This window comes from Rhinatrema bivittatum, chromosome 1, assembly GCF_901001135.1.
Source record: "Rhinatrema bivittatum chromosome 1, aRhiBiv1.1, whole genome shotgun sequence".
Lineage (NCBI taxonomy): Eukaryota > Metazoa > Chordata > Amphibia > Gymnophiona > Rhinatrematidae > Rhinatrema > Rhinatrema bivittatum.
The window spans coordinates 724,278,660-724,299,088 of NC_042615.1; the positions used below are offsets into that span (position 1 = coordinate 724,278,660).

A 20,429-nucleotide genomic window follows, 5' to 3' on the forward strand; every position below is an offset into this window, starting at 1 on the left:
GACACCCGGTAGGATGGGTGTCCTAGATGAAGGAAAGCATGGCTTACCCTTGAATCACTCGCTCCCGGGGATGTCCCCTGAGAATTCCATGAGTAACGGCAGCAGTGGGTGGGATGCTGAGTCCATCTGTCTACACTAAGGAAAACGAAATTATCAGGTAAGTAATGTCTCCATTTCCTAGCATGTAGCAGATGGACTCAGGACCAATGGGATGTATAAAAGCTACTCCCGAACCGGGTGGGAGGCTGCCCATGACCCACTTAGTACTGACCTTGCAAATGCTGGGTCCTCCCGAGCCTGAACATCCAGGCGGTAAAACCTGGAGAAAATGTGGATGGAGGACCATGTCGCCGCCCTGCAGATCTTGGCGGGTGACAGCATCTTGGTTTCCGCCCAGGACACTGCCTGGGCTTAGTAGAATGGGCCTTGACTTGTAAAGGCGGTGGCTTGCCTGCTTCCACGTAGGCCGCCTTCATGACTTCTTTGATCCAGCAGGCTATGGTTGCTCGTGAGGCCGCTTCCCCTTGCTTCTTCCCGCTGTGAAGGACGAATAGATGGTCCGTATTTCGTACGGATTCCGACCTTTCCAGGTATCCGACTAGGCGTCTGCCGACGTTGAAATGGTGTAGACTTCGAGCCTCTTCCGAATTCTTATGCTCATCTGGCGATGGTAGCGAGATGGTTTGGTTGAGATGGAAGTGAGACACCACTTTGGGGAGGAACGACGGAACTGTGCGTAACTGGATAGTTCCTGGGGTGAGTCTGAGGAATGGCTCTTGGCAGGACAGTGCTTGTAGCTCGGATATACGACGGGCTGAACACTGCCAACAGGAAGGCTGACTTCAATGTTAATAGTCAGAGAGACAGGCTGCGGAGAGGTCTGAAGGAGGTTCCTGCTAGGAAATCTAGGACTAGGTTGAGGTTCCAAAGAGGCACCGGCCACTTTAGGGGTAGTCGGATGTGCATGACTCCTTTCAGGAAGCGGGAGACATCCGGGTGAGAGGCTATGCTGCCGCTCTCGCTCTTGGTTCCGTAGCATGACAAGGCAGCTACTTGTACCTTGATGGTGTTGAGGGACAATCCCTTCTGTAGACCGTTCTGCAGGAATTCCAAAATCACAGGAATTTTGACTGAGCGTGGTATGTCGTCGTGGTCCTCGCACCAGGATTCGAATACTCTCCAAATTCTTATGTATGTTAGGGATGTGGGGAACTTGCGTGCTCGGAGTAGGGTGTCAATTACTGCCCCCGAGTATCCTCTCCTCCTTAGGCAAGTCCTCTCAATGGTCAGACTGTAAGATAGAATTGAACTGGATCCTCGTGGAGGATCAGTCCCTGTTGGAGCAGGTCTCTGTGTGGGGGTATTGGCAGGGGGTTCCCTGTCAGCAGTCTTCGCATGTCTGCGTACCACGGTCTTCTTGGCCAGTCCGGGGCCACTAGAAGTACTGGTCCCCTGTGGTGTTCTATCTTGTGGATGATTGCGCCCAATAGGGACCATGGCGGGAAGGCGTATAACAGAGTCTCCTGTGGCCAGATCTGTACCAGGTTATCGATTCCCTGGGACTGGGGTTCTCGCTTGTGGCTGAAGAAACTGGGTACTTGGGCATTGGACCGGTTTGCCAGGAGGTCCATGGTTGGTGTTCCCCAATAGTTTACTATCAATTGGAATGCTGTGTCCGGGAGCTGAAGACGTAAGGTGTAGTTCTGGGACAATGGATTCCATCGTGATAGTAGTGAGCGTTGTAGGGGTCTCATGTGAGCTTGTGCCCATGGGACTACTTCCAGTGTGGATGCCATGAGGCCGAGAACTTGTATGTAATCCCATGCTGTGGGGCAAAGTTTGCTCAACAGGGTTCCTAACTGGGTCATCAGTTTTGATCTCCTTGTCTGTGTCAGGATGACCTTGTCTTGTTTGGTGTCAAACCAGACTCCCAAGTATTCTAGAGATTGGGAGGGCTGCAGGCAGCTCTTGTTTGTGTTGACAACCCACCCGAGGCTCTCCAATAGAGTTTTGACTCTGTTGGTTGCCTGGTGGCTTTCCTCTGGGGATTTCGCTCTGATCAACCAATTGTCTAGATAAGGGTGCACGCGTATTCCTTCCTTCCTCAGTGTTGCTGCCACCACCACTATGATCTTGGTGAACGTCCGGGGTACAGTGGCTAACCCAAAAAGTAGTGCCCGGAACTGGTAGTGATGGTTCAGGATCGAGAAGCATAGAAAACGCTGATGCTCTTGATGGATCGGAATGTGTAGGTAGGCTTCAGACAGATCCAGGGAGGTAAGAAACTCTCCCGGTTGTATTGCCCTTATTACCGGGTGTAGGGTTTCCACGCGGAAGCATGGAATCTTCAGATGACGGTTGACCGCCTTGAGGTCCAGGATAGATCTGAATGTTCCTTCTTTCTTGGGGACGATAAAATAGATGGAAGAATGTCCAGTATTTATTTGTTGTGGAGGCACCTGTGTTATAGTCTCTAAGGCTAGTAATCTGGTCAGTGTAGCTTCCACTACCATCCTCTTCGAAGGGTCGTGGCAGGGAGATTCCACAAACTTGTCCGGAGGGAGGTGGTGGAAATCCAGGTAATATTCCTCTCGAATGATGAATAGGACACACTTGTCCGAAGTTATCTCGACCCATCTTTGGTAGAATAGAGCAAGTCTGCCCCCTATGGTTTCTTCCTTTGGATGGGTCGGCTGATTTTCATTGTGGGGTGCGGCTGGGGCCTGGGCCCGAGCTGGCTCCCCTTTTATTGTGCTTGTTCCGAAAAGGACTGGCTTTGGCCTGTGGGGCGGGCCGCTTGATATGAGTTTCTATATGGGTTGAAGCGTTGTGATCCTCTGCCCCTGGAGGTCCGGGGGAAGGATCGCTGGTTTCTCTTATTCCTGTCCTCCAGTAGCTGCGGCAGTATGTACTCGCCCCATTTGTTGGCTAGTTTCTCTAGTTCGCTTCCAAACAGGAGTGTTCCCTTGAAAGGCATCCTCGTGAGTCTCGTTTTGGAGGATGCGTCGGCTGACCAGTTTCGGAGCCAAATTTGTCTTCTGGCTGCCATGTGTACCAGATCCGAAGTGACGTCCGCGAGGAATGATATAGCTGGTTTCCAGGGCCTCCCCAGGAGTGTTGTTCCTGGTCTGTGCTAAGCAGGCGCGCGTCACCACGGCACAGCAGGCCGCAATCTGTAAAGACATAGCTGAGATGTCAAAGGACTGTTTGAGGATAGATTCCAGATGTCTGTCTTGAGCATCCTTGAGTGCTGCTCCTCCCTCCACTGGGATAGTAGTGCGCTTTGAGACCACGCAGACCATGGCATCCACTTTCGGACATGCCAGGAGATCTTTGGCGGCTGAGTCCAGAGGGTACATGGCTGCCAGAGCCCGGCCCCTTTTGAATGTAGTTTCTGGGGCATCCCATTCCAGGTCAATTAGTTGCTGGATGGCTTGTAATAGTGGGAAATGGCGGGAGGTCTGACGGATTCCCTCCAAAAGTGGGTTCGTCTTAGGTTCCCCTGAGGCACTTGTGTCTGGGATGGCAAGCTCTTTTAAGCTGTGTGTGACCAGGTCTGGGAGCTTGTCCTTTTTGAAGAAGTGTCTCATGGTTCTATGGGGTTCTGTCCCCAGAGGGAGTGCCCCTTCCTCCATGGGTTCTGACTCATCTGAGATGTCAGTGTCCCTAAAAGTGGGGCTTCTGGGCAGTGGGATCACTTCCCTGGGCATAGAAGGTCCCGGCATGTTGAGGCCTTCTGGTGGAGCCTGTGGCTGCATTATAGGAGGCCCCGGTTGCATGTGGACGAAGGTATGCAGACCTTTGAAGAATTCCACCCAGGAGATAGAAGCTGGGTCTAGACTAGGGGGCGCCGTGTCCCTGGGGATCGCCGTTTGAAGGGGGGGTCCCACTGTGTAATGCTAGGGCCAGCGTACTGCTCGAGAGGCTGGGGTCCAGTACTGGTTGGGGAGGGCCATGAGTTGGGTCCCCTAGGGCCTCTGCACTGTAAACACAGGGCTGTGGCCTCCTCATACTGTGCAGCTCTAATCTATTTATTTATTTATTTAAAACTTTTATATACAGAGGTTCAGGTAACAAGGTTACTAATCACTTCGGTTTACATTCAACATTAAAAATGACTTAATAGTGTCTTACAAAGAACAAGGAAAGAAGAACTGAGATACAACTCATTTTAAATAACAAATAATAATAATAATAATTAATAAATAAATAATGTAGCATACTGGGCAAAGGCCCTGAGCTTTGAGTTTATTTTCAGGTGGTGCCATGGCTTGTGCGCATACAATATAGTTGTGGGCTCTGGTGTGCGTCGAAGTTGCGTGCGTAGATTTGGTGTGTGCGTGCAGACAGATGTGCGTACTGTTGTGCGCATGGGTCGAAGTTATGCCCTCGGCACAGTAAGCGTGTGGCTGTGTGCTTCGCTTGTGCGCCCGGTACTTGTGCGCACAAAGTTTTTGTGCGCACGGATCGAGACTGCGGACAGGGCGGCGGACAGGGCCAAAAAGGTGATGGCAACCACCTCGGAGGGTATCCACGTGGGAGGACCCTCGGATCTGACCGGGGTCTAGACCTGCTAGGGGAGATTAACTCGGTGGCATTGGTCCAGGCTGGTGACCTGTGCGTCTCCTCGAGCTTCGGAGACCGGAGACTTTTAAATAGATTTTCTACCTTACCGGGTCTCGGCGCTTCCCGGTTTCATTCCAGGCGGTCTCCGGCTGCGGGGGGAGAGGGAAAATACCTTCACCGCCGTGCTCGAGGTTGCACCCGCTGCCTCTCAGCCTCATCCGATGTCAGGGGCTAGGTTCCCGCCGAGGGTTGGCTGCCGGTCCGAGGCTTACCTCCAAGGGATCGTGGAAATCACCTCGGGAATCTCAACTGGGGGAGGGACCCAACGGGTGTCACCGCAGGAGAGCGGGGCTTGTCTGTAGAGGTAAGATTTCTTCTTAATTTGGTTTTCTTTGGTAAAATTATTCTAATGCTGTGCTAGCGTGCATAGAGTCCCTAACTTCTATGGAGACGGAAAATACTGAAGAGCTGCACTTCCTGCAGGGGTATATGTACTAGGGCTGACGTCAGATTGAAATCTGATCCGTCTCCAACTGCTATCAGGAGTACACTATACCCATTGGTCCTGAGTCCATCTGGTACATGCTAGGAAATGGTCAGTTTTCCAAATGGAGAAATGTCATTAATGGAGTACCAAAGGGATCGGTACTGGGATTTGAGCCGTTTAACATTTTTTTAAATGATCTGGAAAAGGGAATGATGAGCGAGGTGATCAAATCTGCAGATTTATTTATTTATTTATTTCGAAGTTTTTTATATACCGCGGCACGTTAATAACATCACCTCGGTTCACAATCAACAGTAAATCAGCAACAAGCTTTACAATCGAAGAGAAAAAAACTCGTGAGTACATAATAAATCAATTAAGAACAAATTTAAAGACATAGTTAAGCACTAATCAAATTAACTTAAAGATAATCATAATCTATTGAAAATAATAATAATATAATCCCAAATGATCTATTGGAGAAGCATATAAAATCCCAAATGATCTATTGGAGAAGCAGTACAAGTAATAGGTATTTCAGAAAATGGAGAAGATCATTGTGAGTATGCTTGTTCGAACAGCCAAGTTTTGAGGTTCTGCTTGAATTTTTTATGGCAGGGTTCAAGACGCAGGTCAGTGGGCATTTTGTTCCAGATATTGGTTCCCGCAATAGTGAAAGCGCGGTCTCTTGTAGCAACGTGTTTGATGTGTTTAAGTGAAGAGGACGCGAGTTTGGCTTGGTGTATTTTTCTTATTGGTCTCTTTGACGTGTGGAATAAGAATTGATCGGAGAACCATTGCATATCTTGGTTGTAAATCGACTTATGGATTAGGGCGAGAACTTTGAATAGAATCCTTGAAGCTACCGGCAGCCAGTGAAGGTACATGAGCACAGGTGTGATGTGTTCATGGCGGTGGGTGTTAGTAAGTAAGCGAGCAGCTGCGTTTTGAAGCATCTGTAATGGTTGTATGGTATTTTTAGGGAGACCTAGTAGGATGGCATTGCAGTAATCGATTTTTGACAAAATAGTTGCTTGTAATACTGTTCGGAAGTCGTATGGAAGAAGAAGCGGTTTGATTCTTTTTAGAGTGTGTAGCTTGAAGAATCCGTTTTTAATTGTAGTTGTGATGAATTTCTTTAATGAGACTTGATTGTCAATGATAACGCCAAGGCTGCGGACTTGTTGTAAATTGAGGGCGTCTGATGATGCATGTGGGGTAGATTTAGAGTAGGGGTTATTGTGTGAAGAGATGATGAGGAGCTCTGTCTTGGTTGTATTTATTGCAAGGTAGTTTTCAGTAAGGAGATTTTTTATTTCCCCCAGAGCTGTGTCCCAGATTTTTAGAGCATTTGGTAGTGAGTCGTTGATGGGGATTAAGATCTGCACATCGTCTGCGTAAATGAAGTGTGGAAGATCCAGTTTCACCAGCAGCTGACAGAGAGGAGAAAGGTATATATTGAAAAGAGTAGAAGAGAGCGAGGATCCTTGAGGAACACCTTGAGCTAGTTTTCTGGGTTTCGATATATTGCTGTCAGTTTTAACACTGAAAGTCCTGTCCGACAGACATGATTGGAGCCAGGATAAGGCAGTGCCTGTAATGCCAATTTGTGCTAGGCGGCATAGGAGGGTATTGTGGTTGACCGTGTCGAATGCTGAAGAAATATTAAGAAGTGCCAGTAGGTAAGAATGACCGGAGTCGAGAGCTTTTAGAATCGCATCAGAGAGTGTTACTAGAAGGGTTTCTGTACTGTGGTTCTTACGGAAGCCATATTGGGATGGGAAGAGTAGTAGGTTTTCGTCTAAGAAGTTTGTGAGTTGCTTGTTGATAATTTTCTCAAGGATTTTAGATAAGAATGGGAGGTTAGAGACTGGACGATAGTTGGTCAGTTCAGATGGATCCAGGTCTGATTTTCTGAGTGTAGGCTTTATAATAGCGTGCTTGAGTTGCGTAGGAAATACACCCGATGATATGGATTTGTTGATGATGTTAGTAATGGGAGAGGCAATCCTTGTAGGGATGGAGAGTAGTGTTTTTATTGGCATTATGTCAATCGGGTGCATGGCTGGTTTAATTCTTTTTAGGATCCCTTCAATTTCTGAAGCTGTTGTTGTTTCGAAATTTGTGAGAGTGGCTGAGGTGGTCAAAGTGATCGTGGAAAATAGTGATCCTGATGGCGCAGGAGTAGAAAAGCGGGCCATGATGTTAGCAACCTTGTCATGAAAGTAGGTAGCTAACTTTTCACATTTGTTTTCGTTCTCGTTGACACAGATGACACAAAATTACTGAAAATTGTTAAAATGATAAACTGCAGAAGAACCTTGTGAGACTAGGCAACCGAGCAACTGAATGGCAGATGAAATTTAATGTGGAAACGTGCAAAGTGATGTACAAAGGGAAAAATATAATTCAGGGTTCTGTATTGGGAGCCACTACCCAAGAAAAGACTTTGGAGTAATTGAGGAAAATACATTAAAATCCTTTACTCTGTGCCTAGCAGCAGTCAAAAAAGCAAATAGAATTTTAGGATTGAACTGAAAAGGAATGGAGAATAATCTTGTTTTATCAATCTTTTTGAAGGTGTAAATTTAACATGTAGATAAAGGTGAGCCAGCTGATATAATGTATTTGGATTTTCTGAAGACATTAGACAAAGTGCCCTATAAGAGACTCCTCAGGAAATTACAAAGTCATGGGATAGGAGGCAATGTTCTATTGTAGATTGGGTAACTGATTAAAAGACTGGAAACAGAGGGCAGGACTAAATTTTTTCCCCCCTTACCCATTAACCATGTCTTTGGCCAGTGATTGTGTTTTTAAGAATGGCTTCTATCATTTTGCAAGCACCGACATCAGGCTCAAGTTTCCCAGATCACCCCTTGAGCCCTTTTTAAAAATAGGAGTCACATTGGCCACTTTTCAGTCTTCAGGAATCATGGCTGTTTTAAATGATAGGTTACAGATTTCTAGTTACAGGTTATTTCATGTTTTAGTTCTTTTAGCACTCAGGGGTGGATGCCATCCAATTCTGATGATTTGTTACTCTTCAGTTTGTCAATCTAATCTATTACATCCTCTACTGTCACTGTTATTTGTTTGAGTTGCTCCCCCTCCCTTTCCCTTCCCTCACTCATCCCAGGCCTCTCTCTCTCCTTTTTGGCCAGTGGTAGGATGGGATACGCTGGCCAAAGAGAAGATAGAGAGACCTAGTCACTATCACTTTTATTCATTAGCCAGCAGAATGGGCTTCTCTGGTAGCCCCACCGGGCCTCTCTCATTTCACTTCAGCTGCCAGTGGAATGGGCTTCACTCAACGCTCTGCTGATGACTGCCGCCATTCACTCTGCTGAACTGGAACAGACGCTCGACATCATCAACAATGGTCTGCTGATGCATGAATCGGAGTGTTGTCGGGCAGGACTTAATATAGGCAGACCATGAAAAAGAGACAGGTTGGTTCTGCCCTGCAAACTGTAGTTTGCTCACCCCTGAATTATAACAATTGTTAAATGAGGAGAAATTAAAAAACAAAAAATGATCACCGCTTCTACCAAATTTATATCTACAGTGAAGAGGCAAAACTCATTCCAAAAACATTTAATCTCCTTACAGTTATATGATAAATATAATAATTTATTTTCTAAATTAAAAAAAAAAAAAGCCTCAAAAAATTCACAGTCACAGAATACTTAGTTCTAACCACAAAGTAATTACATAAAAGGACAACAAATTTAAGGAATCTCATACAAATTCAAAGATATAATTCATAGATTATTGTCCCACAATTTATCATTTGTCCTAGATTTTAAGAGTCAAATAATGTGCAAAAGTGCCTTTAGTGAAAAATATGGACCAAGAACAGTGTCCCAAATATTCCATAAACATTTTACAAGAATTTAAAAAACCAATATATAATTCTCAAATGATTATTAAAGACTCCATCCTCATAGGACATTCAACATGGCCCATGTTTCAGCACAATATACCTGCGCCAAGATAATTTATTCAAAGACATTCTTGTCTGCAACATTTCTATAGCTGCTTGCATCTTTTTCTATGAAGCAAAAAAAAAAAAATCCAAGGAGCCAAACCCGGTTCTGCCTTAATCAAAAGATGATCTGAGATACGCTAGTCCAAAAGGTAAGAGGCAGATATTGCTCAGGACATGGTCAAATGCATACCTTAGGAAAAAAATAAATAAAATCAGACTCTCAAAACAAAACTTTTTCCTTGTTGATTAAGAAACAATTTGCTTCTTCTTCTAAAAAAAAAAAAGTTTCATTCTTAAAAGGACCTGACTCACAAGGCTGCGAACGACTATTTCTCCCACTTTATAATCTCTTCTTTGGCGAATGCAATACAAGATAGGTGTCATAATTCATACCCTTTAGAATAATTTAACCTCACTTTACATCAGCTGCGCTCTAAGCCTTTACATCTCCATACGCACACTCCAACCCTCCAGTCAAAATCTTCCGGACATCCCTTCTCCTGGTATGGCTGACATTTATTTATTTATTTATTTATATATACTTAAAAATGTTTGTATACCGCCTTTACAATTCGAAGAATTAATCAAAACGGTTCAAAATAAAAACATACATAAAATTCAAAGCAATCAGACAAAACACAACATATCATAAAATATAATAAAAGCCCATCATAAACAAAAATGAAGACAAAACCAGAACTTAATATATGGAAATTAGGATGTAGTCAGTGAACTAAATGCTTGCTGGAATAGATAAGTTTTTAACATTTTTTTGAATTGTTGTACAGAAGAAATAAGCCGGAGAGAATCAGGGAGTGAATTCCAAAGAATAGGGCCAGCTACTGATAGAGCCCTTTTCCTAGTTAATTCCAGTCTGGCCAGCTTAACTGTGGGTATGTCCAAAAAGTTCTTAGAAAGTGATCTGAGTTGTCTGGCTGGTTTGTAAATGCAAAGGTTAGAGCAAAGCCAAGTTGAGGTTGTATTGTAAATAAGTGTATGAATAATAGTACTTTGTAGTGAATTCTGTATTTAACTGGTAACCAGAGAAAAGAACAGGAGTAATATGTGATCTGCGGGTAGAACCTGATAAGATTCGAGCTGCAGAGTTCTGTATTAGCTGTAATGGAAAAATAGTTGAGTCTGATAGCCCTAAGAATAGAGCATTGCAGTAATCCAATCCAGAAAATATCAGAGACTGTAGCACTGTGCGAAAGTCGTGAAGAAAGAGAAATGGACGAATTCTTTTCAGTATACTAGAGAGGGCCTTTTCCATTGCCAGGCCAGACAATATGGAACTCCTATTTACACACCAAAGAGTTTAAAAACTCTTTGGTGTGTAAAACAACTGCTCAATCAATTTTTGAATCCATAAGTTCACTATATTACCCTTATTGTATCTATATGGTAGATTTGACAGGTCATCTCTACTACGTTAAATAGTTAAATTGCATGTACATATTATATTATATTATATTTATTATTACTATGTTAAATTGACATCCGGTTTTATTGTTCCTTATGTTCTACAGTTCTATGTAAAGCCCCCATCCGCTGTTGGGCAGTTCATCGTTTTATGTAAACCGGAGTGATTTGTAATTCCCACAAGAACTTCGGTATATAAAAATTAAAAATAAATAAATAAATAAATAAAAAGGCCCTAGAAACATATCCATTTCAGGCAGCCTTTTCTGTAGCATCTTAGCCTCTTGCTTTACTGCAGGTGTGATTTAGCTCCTCAATATAACGGATTCATTCATAATTTTATTATAAAGCAGATTGTACATGCTATGTTTCTGTATTTGAGTTTATTTTATGTATTTGTTTTATTGTGCATGTTCTTTTGCACCCTACCCCAAATATTGGAGGGAGTGACAAATAAAGAATTTTAAATAAAATAAAATAAATAAATACGGTAGGAGGCAACAGGGCGGGAAGTTCTAAGATGCAATTTCCAGTGTGAAGTTGCTGGTTTTAATTACGCTCTGAGTGCCCATATCAAGACTGCTGGGAAGTATAACAGAAAGCTACATGGTGAAACTATTTTCAAGGATCCAAAAAAGTGAATTTCCATAAAGATGTAAGAGAAGACATCAAAAGAACCAACTAATAGTCTCCTTAATTATGGCATGTAACAAAACCTCTTTCAATCTACCTTATTGCAAAGATCTCTGCAACATGAAACTAATGCATAATTGCCTTCTACACCAAGGAGTATAAATAAACCACGTATGCCAGAACTGCACCTTATGAAAATATTTAGACCATAAATAAGATATTATAAAGCTAAGCACATGTTGACCACATGAAATGAATTTAATAGGGCCTGCTGCTGCTCGGCTACTTTGCAAACTTAAGATCTGAAGCAGACAAATTCCTTGCAATTAAACACAAAAAGCATTTCATGCACATTGTTGAAAATACCTTTTCAGTAATGGACTGGCTGGATTCTGAAACCAAAACAGTATACTGAGCTGATGAAGGGAATATAGCTCTCAAAAGCTAGTCAGGAATCTTTATAGGTTGTGGTCCCTTTCAGAAGGCCTGCGCATGAACTTTTGAGACCTCAGACTTCTGCTGAGCTCCTGAAAGCCCATGTACATCATCTTTCTGGTTGGTCCTGCAAAGTCTACTGCTCTCCAGGACCAGGATGATTACCAATACTCAAGCCTGTCCGAAATGTAAGTTAAGCCACTAAAATCATGTTCAACTTGTTTGTTGATCTTTATGTCTATGAAAATGTGTTGCGACCATCGGTCTTCGACGGCTTCGCCCCGCCTATCTCTCACTACTTGCGGCTCCTCCCGCTCACCTCGGACTAATGGCTGCTGCGGCGTTTGTTTGCCGTCCTCTCCAGCGTCCCCGGACTGGCTTTGGTGCTGCCTCCCGCCATGCTCCTCCCAAGGAACCTTAGGGCGTGCGCGCGCACGCCGCCCTCATCTTTATTTCCACGTTGGCGTGAACCTCAGGGGCGTCTCCCTGATATGACGTCACGCTGCCCGGATATTTAAGCCTACAGTATTTGCTAGCTCATCGAGTTAGCAACGGAATCCTACGGATGGGATTCGCTCTCCGTCCCGAAGCTGCTCTGCCACTCCAGCGCTATCTGGAACTCTTACACCCTTCGGGGTTTGCTAACGGGGCACCCGCTCCTCGGGGGCCTCTTCTGCTTCTTTCAGGTGCTATCAGGAAACCGGTACTCGCTCCTTGAGGGCCCATGTTCCCTGAGTCGCTGCCTGCATCTTCAAACCTTTCTACTTGGAAGACTTCATTAACAGTTTCCATCTGTGAGTACAACTACCATCTATTCCACAGTACTGCTTCACAGGAACCAGGTACTCGCTCCTCGAGGGCCTGCCCTCTGTTCCGGTGCCAGACCTCTCGTCTAGTGGAATCTGTTACTGCTACGTGAGTACAATACAGCTGAGTCTCTCTGCTCTAAGGGATCAGGTACTCGCTCCTTGAGGGCCTGCTCTCCCTGTCTCAGAGCTTCTCCTAATTCTACCTGGGACTCTGAATGCTTCTCATTGTGTACTCATAACTCTCAGTCTCTTTCCACTACAGCACAGCCTAGCAGAGGATTTGCTGTTCCAGCGTTCTGTGGGAGACCTGCCCAGCCGGGCTCAACATCCACTACTCACTACTGCCACCTCTGGTGGTTTCCAAAATTGTTTAATAAAAGATTCAAATCTGTGTTTGTGTGTCCAGAGTCTAGCCTGACACTGTGGTCATGGTCAGCTGCCACAGTGTCCAAGGATCCACCCAAACATCAATAACCATAACAAAATGAAAAAACGTACCTGCATTTCCCCTTTCTCCTCCTGTTTCACTGGTTTTGCGGCCTCTGTAGCAGCATTTTTCAAGCTTTCCTTACTGCAGTGCAGCAACACTTCTACTATGTACAGTGGGTCCAGGTCACCAGAATTAGGCTGGAGGGAAAACAAAAAGTTTCAAAGACAACATAGGATTACACGAGCATAAAAAGTGGCAATGACTATTAACACAGCCCAGTAGCGCTGAGATTTCATTTCTTAGTCTTTCAGAGTTTTCTCAACACACATCTTTAAAATAGTTTAGTTGACTTACAGACAAGTCTATGCAAAACCGTTGCGCTAAAAAGTGCGTCTAAACTGAACATGTTTTTTTTTAACGTGCGCATAATCACCTCTCCTGGGCGCTCAATACAATAGCCAAATGAGCCACCGCGCTAAAAAGGAAGCCCTAGGGATAAATTGTAAATCCCTAGAGCATCAGGCATCAAGTGCCCAGGAGACCTGGCTGTGTGCATGTTAGGGACACGGATGCTCAATTTTTCGAGCATCTGTTTTCCTAGCCCATGCACAGCCACGGGTTAGGAAATGGACACTGGTAAATTGAGCGTCTTTTCCTAACCTGACTGCTTTTTTTTACTATTTCTGTGATTCCTCCTGTTTAGTAATGTGACAATATTAAGTCGGAGGAACCACTGAAAAGTACAGAAAAGCAGCATTTTCTGCTTTTACGTGCATGGCTTGGGGCACCTCAAAACTTAACGCCAGCTGCAGGGCTGGCGTTAAGTTTTGAGCATAAAAACATGAGCGTCCAACATGTGGTAACTTTTTTTTTTTATATCGGCGTACTAGCTAATAGCCTCATTAACATGCATTTACATGTGATGAGTGCTATAAGCTATGCACTTGTTTGGAAGCGTGTTTTGGACGCACTAATCCCAGTATTGCAACGGGCGTAAGTCTAACGCGTCCAAAACACATGTCCAACCGTGCATTCAGTGACACGCTGACCTTAGCATCCAATATTGCATTGGCCTGAGAGTCTCTATACAGTGAACTGCCTTTGACCACTTAGCAGCCTTTTTCAAAGTCACAGGTACCACTCAAAATACTTCCAAAATAAGATGAAAATTGCAATTTTAAAACAGGTTGGCAGGCAACACCTAAACATTCCCATAAGGCTTGAGCAACTTATCCATAATTTCATCACTCCCAGGCTAGGGTCATATTCCTACTGCGAACCAGTCATTTATAAAGTCAATTTAGATTCTTAATTTTAATTTGCCTGTGACCTGGCTCAATCAATGCTTTCATTATTCTTATTTTTATATTTGCTTGTTTTTTTGTCCTAATATATTTTCCACATTTACAGTTGTATGCAAAAGTTTAGACATCCCTAGTCAAATTTCAATTAATCTCTATGTGGCTGATACAACCCCTACATGGTACAAAGTTAAAAATCCCAATCTGGTAAAAACACAAACTGGCTATATCTGAATCCTACTTCCCCAAAATAGGAATCTAGTACAAAAGATAGGGATCAGTATATAATGCTACTCTTTTTTTTTTTTTTTTATTTCTCCAAAAACAAATTTTATTCAAATAGCTGTATATGAATAAAATGTTGTATTGTTGTATTTAAGATGACTGATGAAAAGTATATTTAAGAACCAATTTGTAAGTAATTATATGTAATATGAGTATATTGGGGTAGATGTTATAATTTTGCGCGAGCGCGTACTTTTGTTCGTGCACCAGGCGCGAACAAAAGTACGCTGGATTTTATAAGATACGCGAGTAGCCGCGCGTATCTTATAAATCCGGGGTCGGCGCGCGCAAGGGGGTGCACATTTGTGCAACCTGCACGCACCGAGGCCGGCGCGCGCTGCCTGTTCCCTCCGAGGCCGTTCTGAAATCGGAGCGGCCTCGGAGGGAACTTTCTTTCCACCCCCCCCCCCCCCCGCACCTTCCCCTCCCTAACCCACCCCCCGCCGGCCCTATCTAAACCCCCCCTACCTTTTGTTGGCAGATTTACGCCTGCTGAAAGCAGACGTAAATCTGCGCGCGCCAGCTGGCTGCTGGCGCGCCATCACCCAACCCGGGGGCTGGTCTGGAGGCCTCGACCACGCCCCCGGGCCGGCGCCATGCCCCCGGTCCCGCCCTGAACATGCCCCGGACACGCCCCCTCCCTGCCCCTTTTACGAAACCCCGGGACTTAGGCGCGTCCCGGGGCTGTGCGCGCGCCGGCCGCAAGGGCCCTGCGCTCGTAAATCCGGCCGGATTTACGCGCGCAGGGCATTTAAAATCCGGCCCATAGTGTTAGATTATAAAATTGTGTTACAGCTATTTGAATAAAATATGTTTTGGAGAATTTTAAAAAAAGAGGAGCATTATATACTGACACTATCTTTTGCACACAAAAGATAGTGTCAACATAACGGGGTAGATTTTCAAAGGGTTACGCGTGTAACCCCCAAAAAGCTACCCCAACCCCCCCCTGCGCACACCGAGCCTATCTTGCATAGGCTGCCGGAGCGCGCAAAGCCCCGGGACGTGCGTAAGTCCCGGGGCTTTCCTGGGGGGGGGTGTCGCGGCCGGCGCGTCATCGGGGGCATTCTGGGGCGTGGCCGCGGCCTCCAGACCAGCCCCCGGATCGGACCACGGCGCACGCAAGTTACGCCTGCCTTGGGCAGGCATAACTTGTGCAACAAAGGTGGGGGGAGGGGGGTTAGGTAGGGGAAGGGAGGGGAAGGTGTGTGGAAATAAAGTTCCCTCCGAGGCCGCTCCGATTTCAGAGCGGCCTCGGAGGGAACGGAGGCAGGCTGCACGGCTCGGCGCGAGCAGGCTGCCGATTTTGGGCAGCCTTGCGCGCGCTGACCCCGGATTTTAGCGGCTACGCGTGTATCTATTGAAATCTGGCACACTTTTGTTTGCGCCTGGTGCGCGAACATAAGAACATAGAAATATGGAAACATGATATCTAATCTGGCCATCCACACCAATTATTCAGCTTTACAATCCCTTCCACTCCCTCAGAGATCCCTTGCGCTTATCCCATGCTTTCTTGAATTTAGATACTGTTCTTGTCTCCATCACTTCCACAGGGAGCTATGCATCCATTAACCTCATTGTAAAGAAATACTTCCTTAGATTACTCCCGTCTAGCCTCCCCCTTTCACTCACATGCCCTTTCACTCCCCCTTTCACTCACAAGCCTTTGTTTTAGAGCCTCCTTACTTTGAAAGAGACCTGCCTCCTGTGCATGAAAACCTACTTGCAGATTTTAACAGACTGAAAATAATAAAAATTAACATGGCATATGCAAACGTCTGGATTCCATTCCAATTTAATCAATATTCACTTTTTTTTTTTTTTTTTAAGTTGTAAACCAGGCCCAAAAAGTTGATTGACTTGTTAGGCCTTCAATTAATTAGTCAGGTGAAGACAATTTCATGGTTGCACAAATACTCTAACCCTTCTAACCTCTCAGGCTGCAATTGTTCTATCTACTTTCTTCGGATTAGTTATTATTGACCAGCAGTATTTCCAACCTCTTTCCTCCTCCCCTCGAGGCCCCGCCCTCCCATCCCCAGCCATAGCATTGCATTTGACTAGAGTTCCAGCAGCCTCTAAAGCTCATGTTGTAATCTGCTTGTTATCCTTCCATTAACTCCCCCACCTGCTGTAAACCTCATGCAAATCTTCCAATCTTCATTCCTACCTTCCTTCGCCCCCCCCTCCCGCCTTGAACTAACTCTATATTCATCAGAGAAGATGTTAGTCTTCTCTGTTCCATTTCACCCTTATTCTTTATTTAAATCAATCAATATGTTTACAGTTTTTGGTATTTATCACCCTAGATCCCAGTTTGATTTATTACCCAGTTTGATGTAACCCCTGTTCTATGTAATGGTTTACAAAATGTTGTTTCGTTGTAAACCGAAGTGATATATATTTTTACATGAAGGTCGGCATAAAAAAGTTCTAAATAAATAAATAAATAAATAAATAAATAAATAAATAGTAACATCTATATGAGAATTTTAAATTAAGATAATTCACTTCTACAAAGCAGGAGAAGGTTATAAAAATGTTATATACCACCTAATCCAATAGTTCAAGGTGATTGACATCCAAAGCTTCCAGCTAGCAATTTCAAGTCTCAGAAACATTGACAAGGTAGACGTTGTGTCAGCTTCTGTTTACTTAGAAATTCATTGAGACATACAATTTGACCAGGGTACCTAAACCTTTGCATACAACTGTATATAGCTTAAATCTGCAGGTGTACTAGTGTATCTGTATTGTGTGAAGCTATAATTTAGCAATACTGAAAAACATAACTAAACCTACCAAAATAAATCTCAAACAAAAACTGCATTTTAGTATTAGGGGTGTTTTGAAGTGTTTTCACCATTCTCCCATGTGAGGTTTTTTTTTTTATCCTAACATCTTACTTTCTTATCCTAAGCTGAATGTAAAACAGAGAAAGTATGTCAGATTTCCTTTCACTGCTTCTTAACGTCAGAGCTAGACACTGAACAGGAATAGCCACATTATATTAACAGCCTGTTGCCTGAATCCCTCCAACAAGCCATCTCATCAAAAGACACATACTATGCATACACTCAAGCAGTCCAAACCTTGAAATGTACACATGCAAACATCTGGTTGGGAAGATACTGATGGAGTAATGTTCATGTGCAGGAATTAGACACAATAGACATTAATCTAATATAGCAGGAGCACTAAGATATAAAGGGTACACAGAATTATCTGCCTAGCCCAACCCTCAAAAATATCTTATAAACACTTCACTTGCATATTCCCTGCTTATCCCTCCTCTGCTGATCAGCTCCATGGAAGTGCTCTCTGGAGCAGAATTGGCAGAAAGGTTGCCTTCAACAAGGTATTGCGATCACAGTCCCCGTGGCAGCAGGACCACAGCCAGGTGTGCTGTGAGCATGCATTGATTCACTGTCTTGTGCTCAAGGCATCCTTGCTGCGAATTGTACTTCACAGCACAGTGCCTTGCACACTTCTGCTGGGCATCAAAGAGCTGGAAGTCACAGGCAGAGGCAGCCTCCAGTCTACTCATATTAGACGAGTTTGCAAGCGGCATTCTTAAAGATTTGTCTTACGTCACCATTTACTAGGACATGGACAAACATCTTCTAAATGACAATTACAGAATAATTCAACACAACACGGTACAATTTTGACCATGCTGAATTCCAATAGTTCTTTTTAGGAATGAGGGAGGGGGTATGATAGAAAACACTTACTTTTTGCACTCTCCCCACACAGGAATGCAATAAAGCGGCATGCTGCCAGCTATCAACTGATGAAGAGGTTCTGAAATAAGCTAGGCTTATGTTTTGATTTACCAAATTGATACAGAAAAAAATCTTCTATGTTACCATGTGTGCAATACATGTACATGTACTTTTCTGTGGACTTTTCAACTGGTAAGCAAATGCAGACGAGCTCCACCAGCCCCAACTAATCAACTATATTTTAACTATGCTATTCCGAAAACAATTTATATCTTAAAATTGTTTTGTCTTGTACAAAAGGAATTTATAGCAGCAGTTTTAATTTAGATTTATAAAATATCTGGGTCCATCAAATATCCATTTATGGTAAAGCTGATTAAAGCCAAAATAAAAACATCAACTTGGACGCTTATTGATGCCCTGAGAACAGAAGAAAAACACTAAACAAAACAAAAGCAAGGCTGCAACAATTTACCTATTAGATCTATCAAGCTCAGGATTACATCCCTTATCGAATCTTCTGAAATGAAGCGTATAGAGGGATGTTTTTGGTAAAGTAACATTTTACCATTAAATCTAGCTAATTCAGAATGCGAATGGATCACATCACACTCATCCTACAAAATCTGTACTAGTTACCATTACCTATACTCCATGGCCCAATTCAAATTCTGATCGTCAAGGCTCTAAGAGGAAACTGACCTGGTTACTGAAAGATAGGTTGTCTTTCTAAGCACCTGTTAGACTTTCAAGGTTCTCCTACAGAGTCCCCCTAACCACACCTCCATGTAAATGTTTTTGACTATAAGCTTTAAACTCCCTCTGTATCATTTCTCTGCCACAAATTTGAGAGAATGTCTTTTGTATTTGGTTCTCTTCCTATGGACCAATCTGTAAAGGCCCATTATGTTGCCATACTAATTATACCTTGGTTGATTATTTAGGTCATAATATTACACCTTATTTTCTTATTCAGGACTCTAAATCTTGGTTGACTAAGTTATGCTCTACAAATTGTTTAGTTTACGGAGCTGTTTGCCTACTTATTTGTTGTTTATCTATTCAAGACTTTAAGCCATTGTCATGCTGCTAACCTTATTGGTTTATTCAAGCTATTGTACTCCACCTGGGTGAATTTCTCATTGGTCTTGGGGTATGATTCTTACTTTAGCCTTGATGATTTTGTCACAACTGCAACATTGCTCTCCGCTTTTGATGGCGGGGCAGGAAAGAAGGGTATTGGATTGTGAAGACAGCCAACACGGAGCCCTGACTTTTATGATCTGGGTACTGATATGCTGATTTTGGGGATAAAGCTTCTACAGCCAAGTCCAAAAGCAAAGAACGTTCAAGCAGCATTATCTGAATTATCAAAAAGGCTCACCATGTAAAAATGTTGCAGTAATTTTGTTATAGGTTTGATAATTGCTTGGTTTTGCTTACAAGTATTACTATCCTTAATATAAGGCATGGGGGTAACCTGCAGGGAGCAGCAGTTACTATGCTTAACAGACACATGGGGGTCACACTTGCACAGAGCAACAATTGCTGCCATGGGAAGCTTGCTGGGCAGCATGGATGGGCCATTTGGTCTGCTGACAATATTTTGTTACTATGTTAAAAAGGCAGGCAGTATATCCTAATAAATAAGGCGCAAAACAAAGGACAAAGTGTACACAGCTTGGATCACTACCAAACCTAGAAATCTATTCTGTTTTCAACATCTGTAAAACCTGGGATTGATAAAAATGCTTTCATTCACCTACCTCAGCCCAAGCATACAAACAGAGTTTGGCAATTAACTAAAGGTTATTTAGATCTTCTGTATGGAACTATTGCAGTTAACTGGAAATTAAACTATTTTCAGTGGAGGATGATGCATAAATATTTTGAACATGAAGATTTATCTTAATCTTATATTTGTATGAAAGTGAAAAAGCCAGGCATCAGCAAGTGTGCAAGCTTCTTGCAAAAATAAAATCAATCATTTGTACTGAAAAAGATCCATCTGGCATATTCTGGTGAAGAGAATTTCTTCTTAAAGTTTCTAAACAAACACTACTTAATTTTTCAACCCATGACTCAGAAAAACAGCACACAGCCATCTCAGTTGGCTGCGATGAATATATTATCTAGTAAGGCTGTATATAACATGATAACAGGAAAATTAATGGTTCCCTTTCAACATCATAGCCATCTGGATAAGCTCTATGTCTTATTGTAATTGTTCCCTTCAACTACATTTACCTCAGAACTAGAAATACCTTCCTTTTGTTGCTAGAGTCACCAAAAGGAATGAATAACAATGAACACAGTAATCCGGGAGGGAAGAGAAGACTGAG

The 20,429-nt window shown here is 43.5% G+C and overlaps 1 protein-coding gene across 1 annotated transcript in view; it reads right to left on the reverse strand.

Annotated features, from left to right (window-relative positions):
* The window catches only part of MTREX (Mtr4 exosome RNA helicase), a 325,983-nt gene that overhangs the window by 135,549 nt on the left and 170,005 nt on the right, over positions 1-20,429 (reverse strand). The window contains exon 19 of the mRNA XM_029577212.1: positions 12,842-12,970. Coding sequence (XP_029433072.1) covers positions 12,842-12,970 — 129 coding nt within the window. The remainder of the gene's footprint in view (positions 1-12,841; positions 12,971-20,429) is intronic.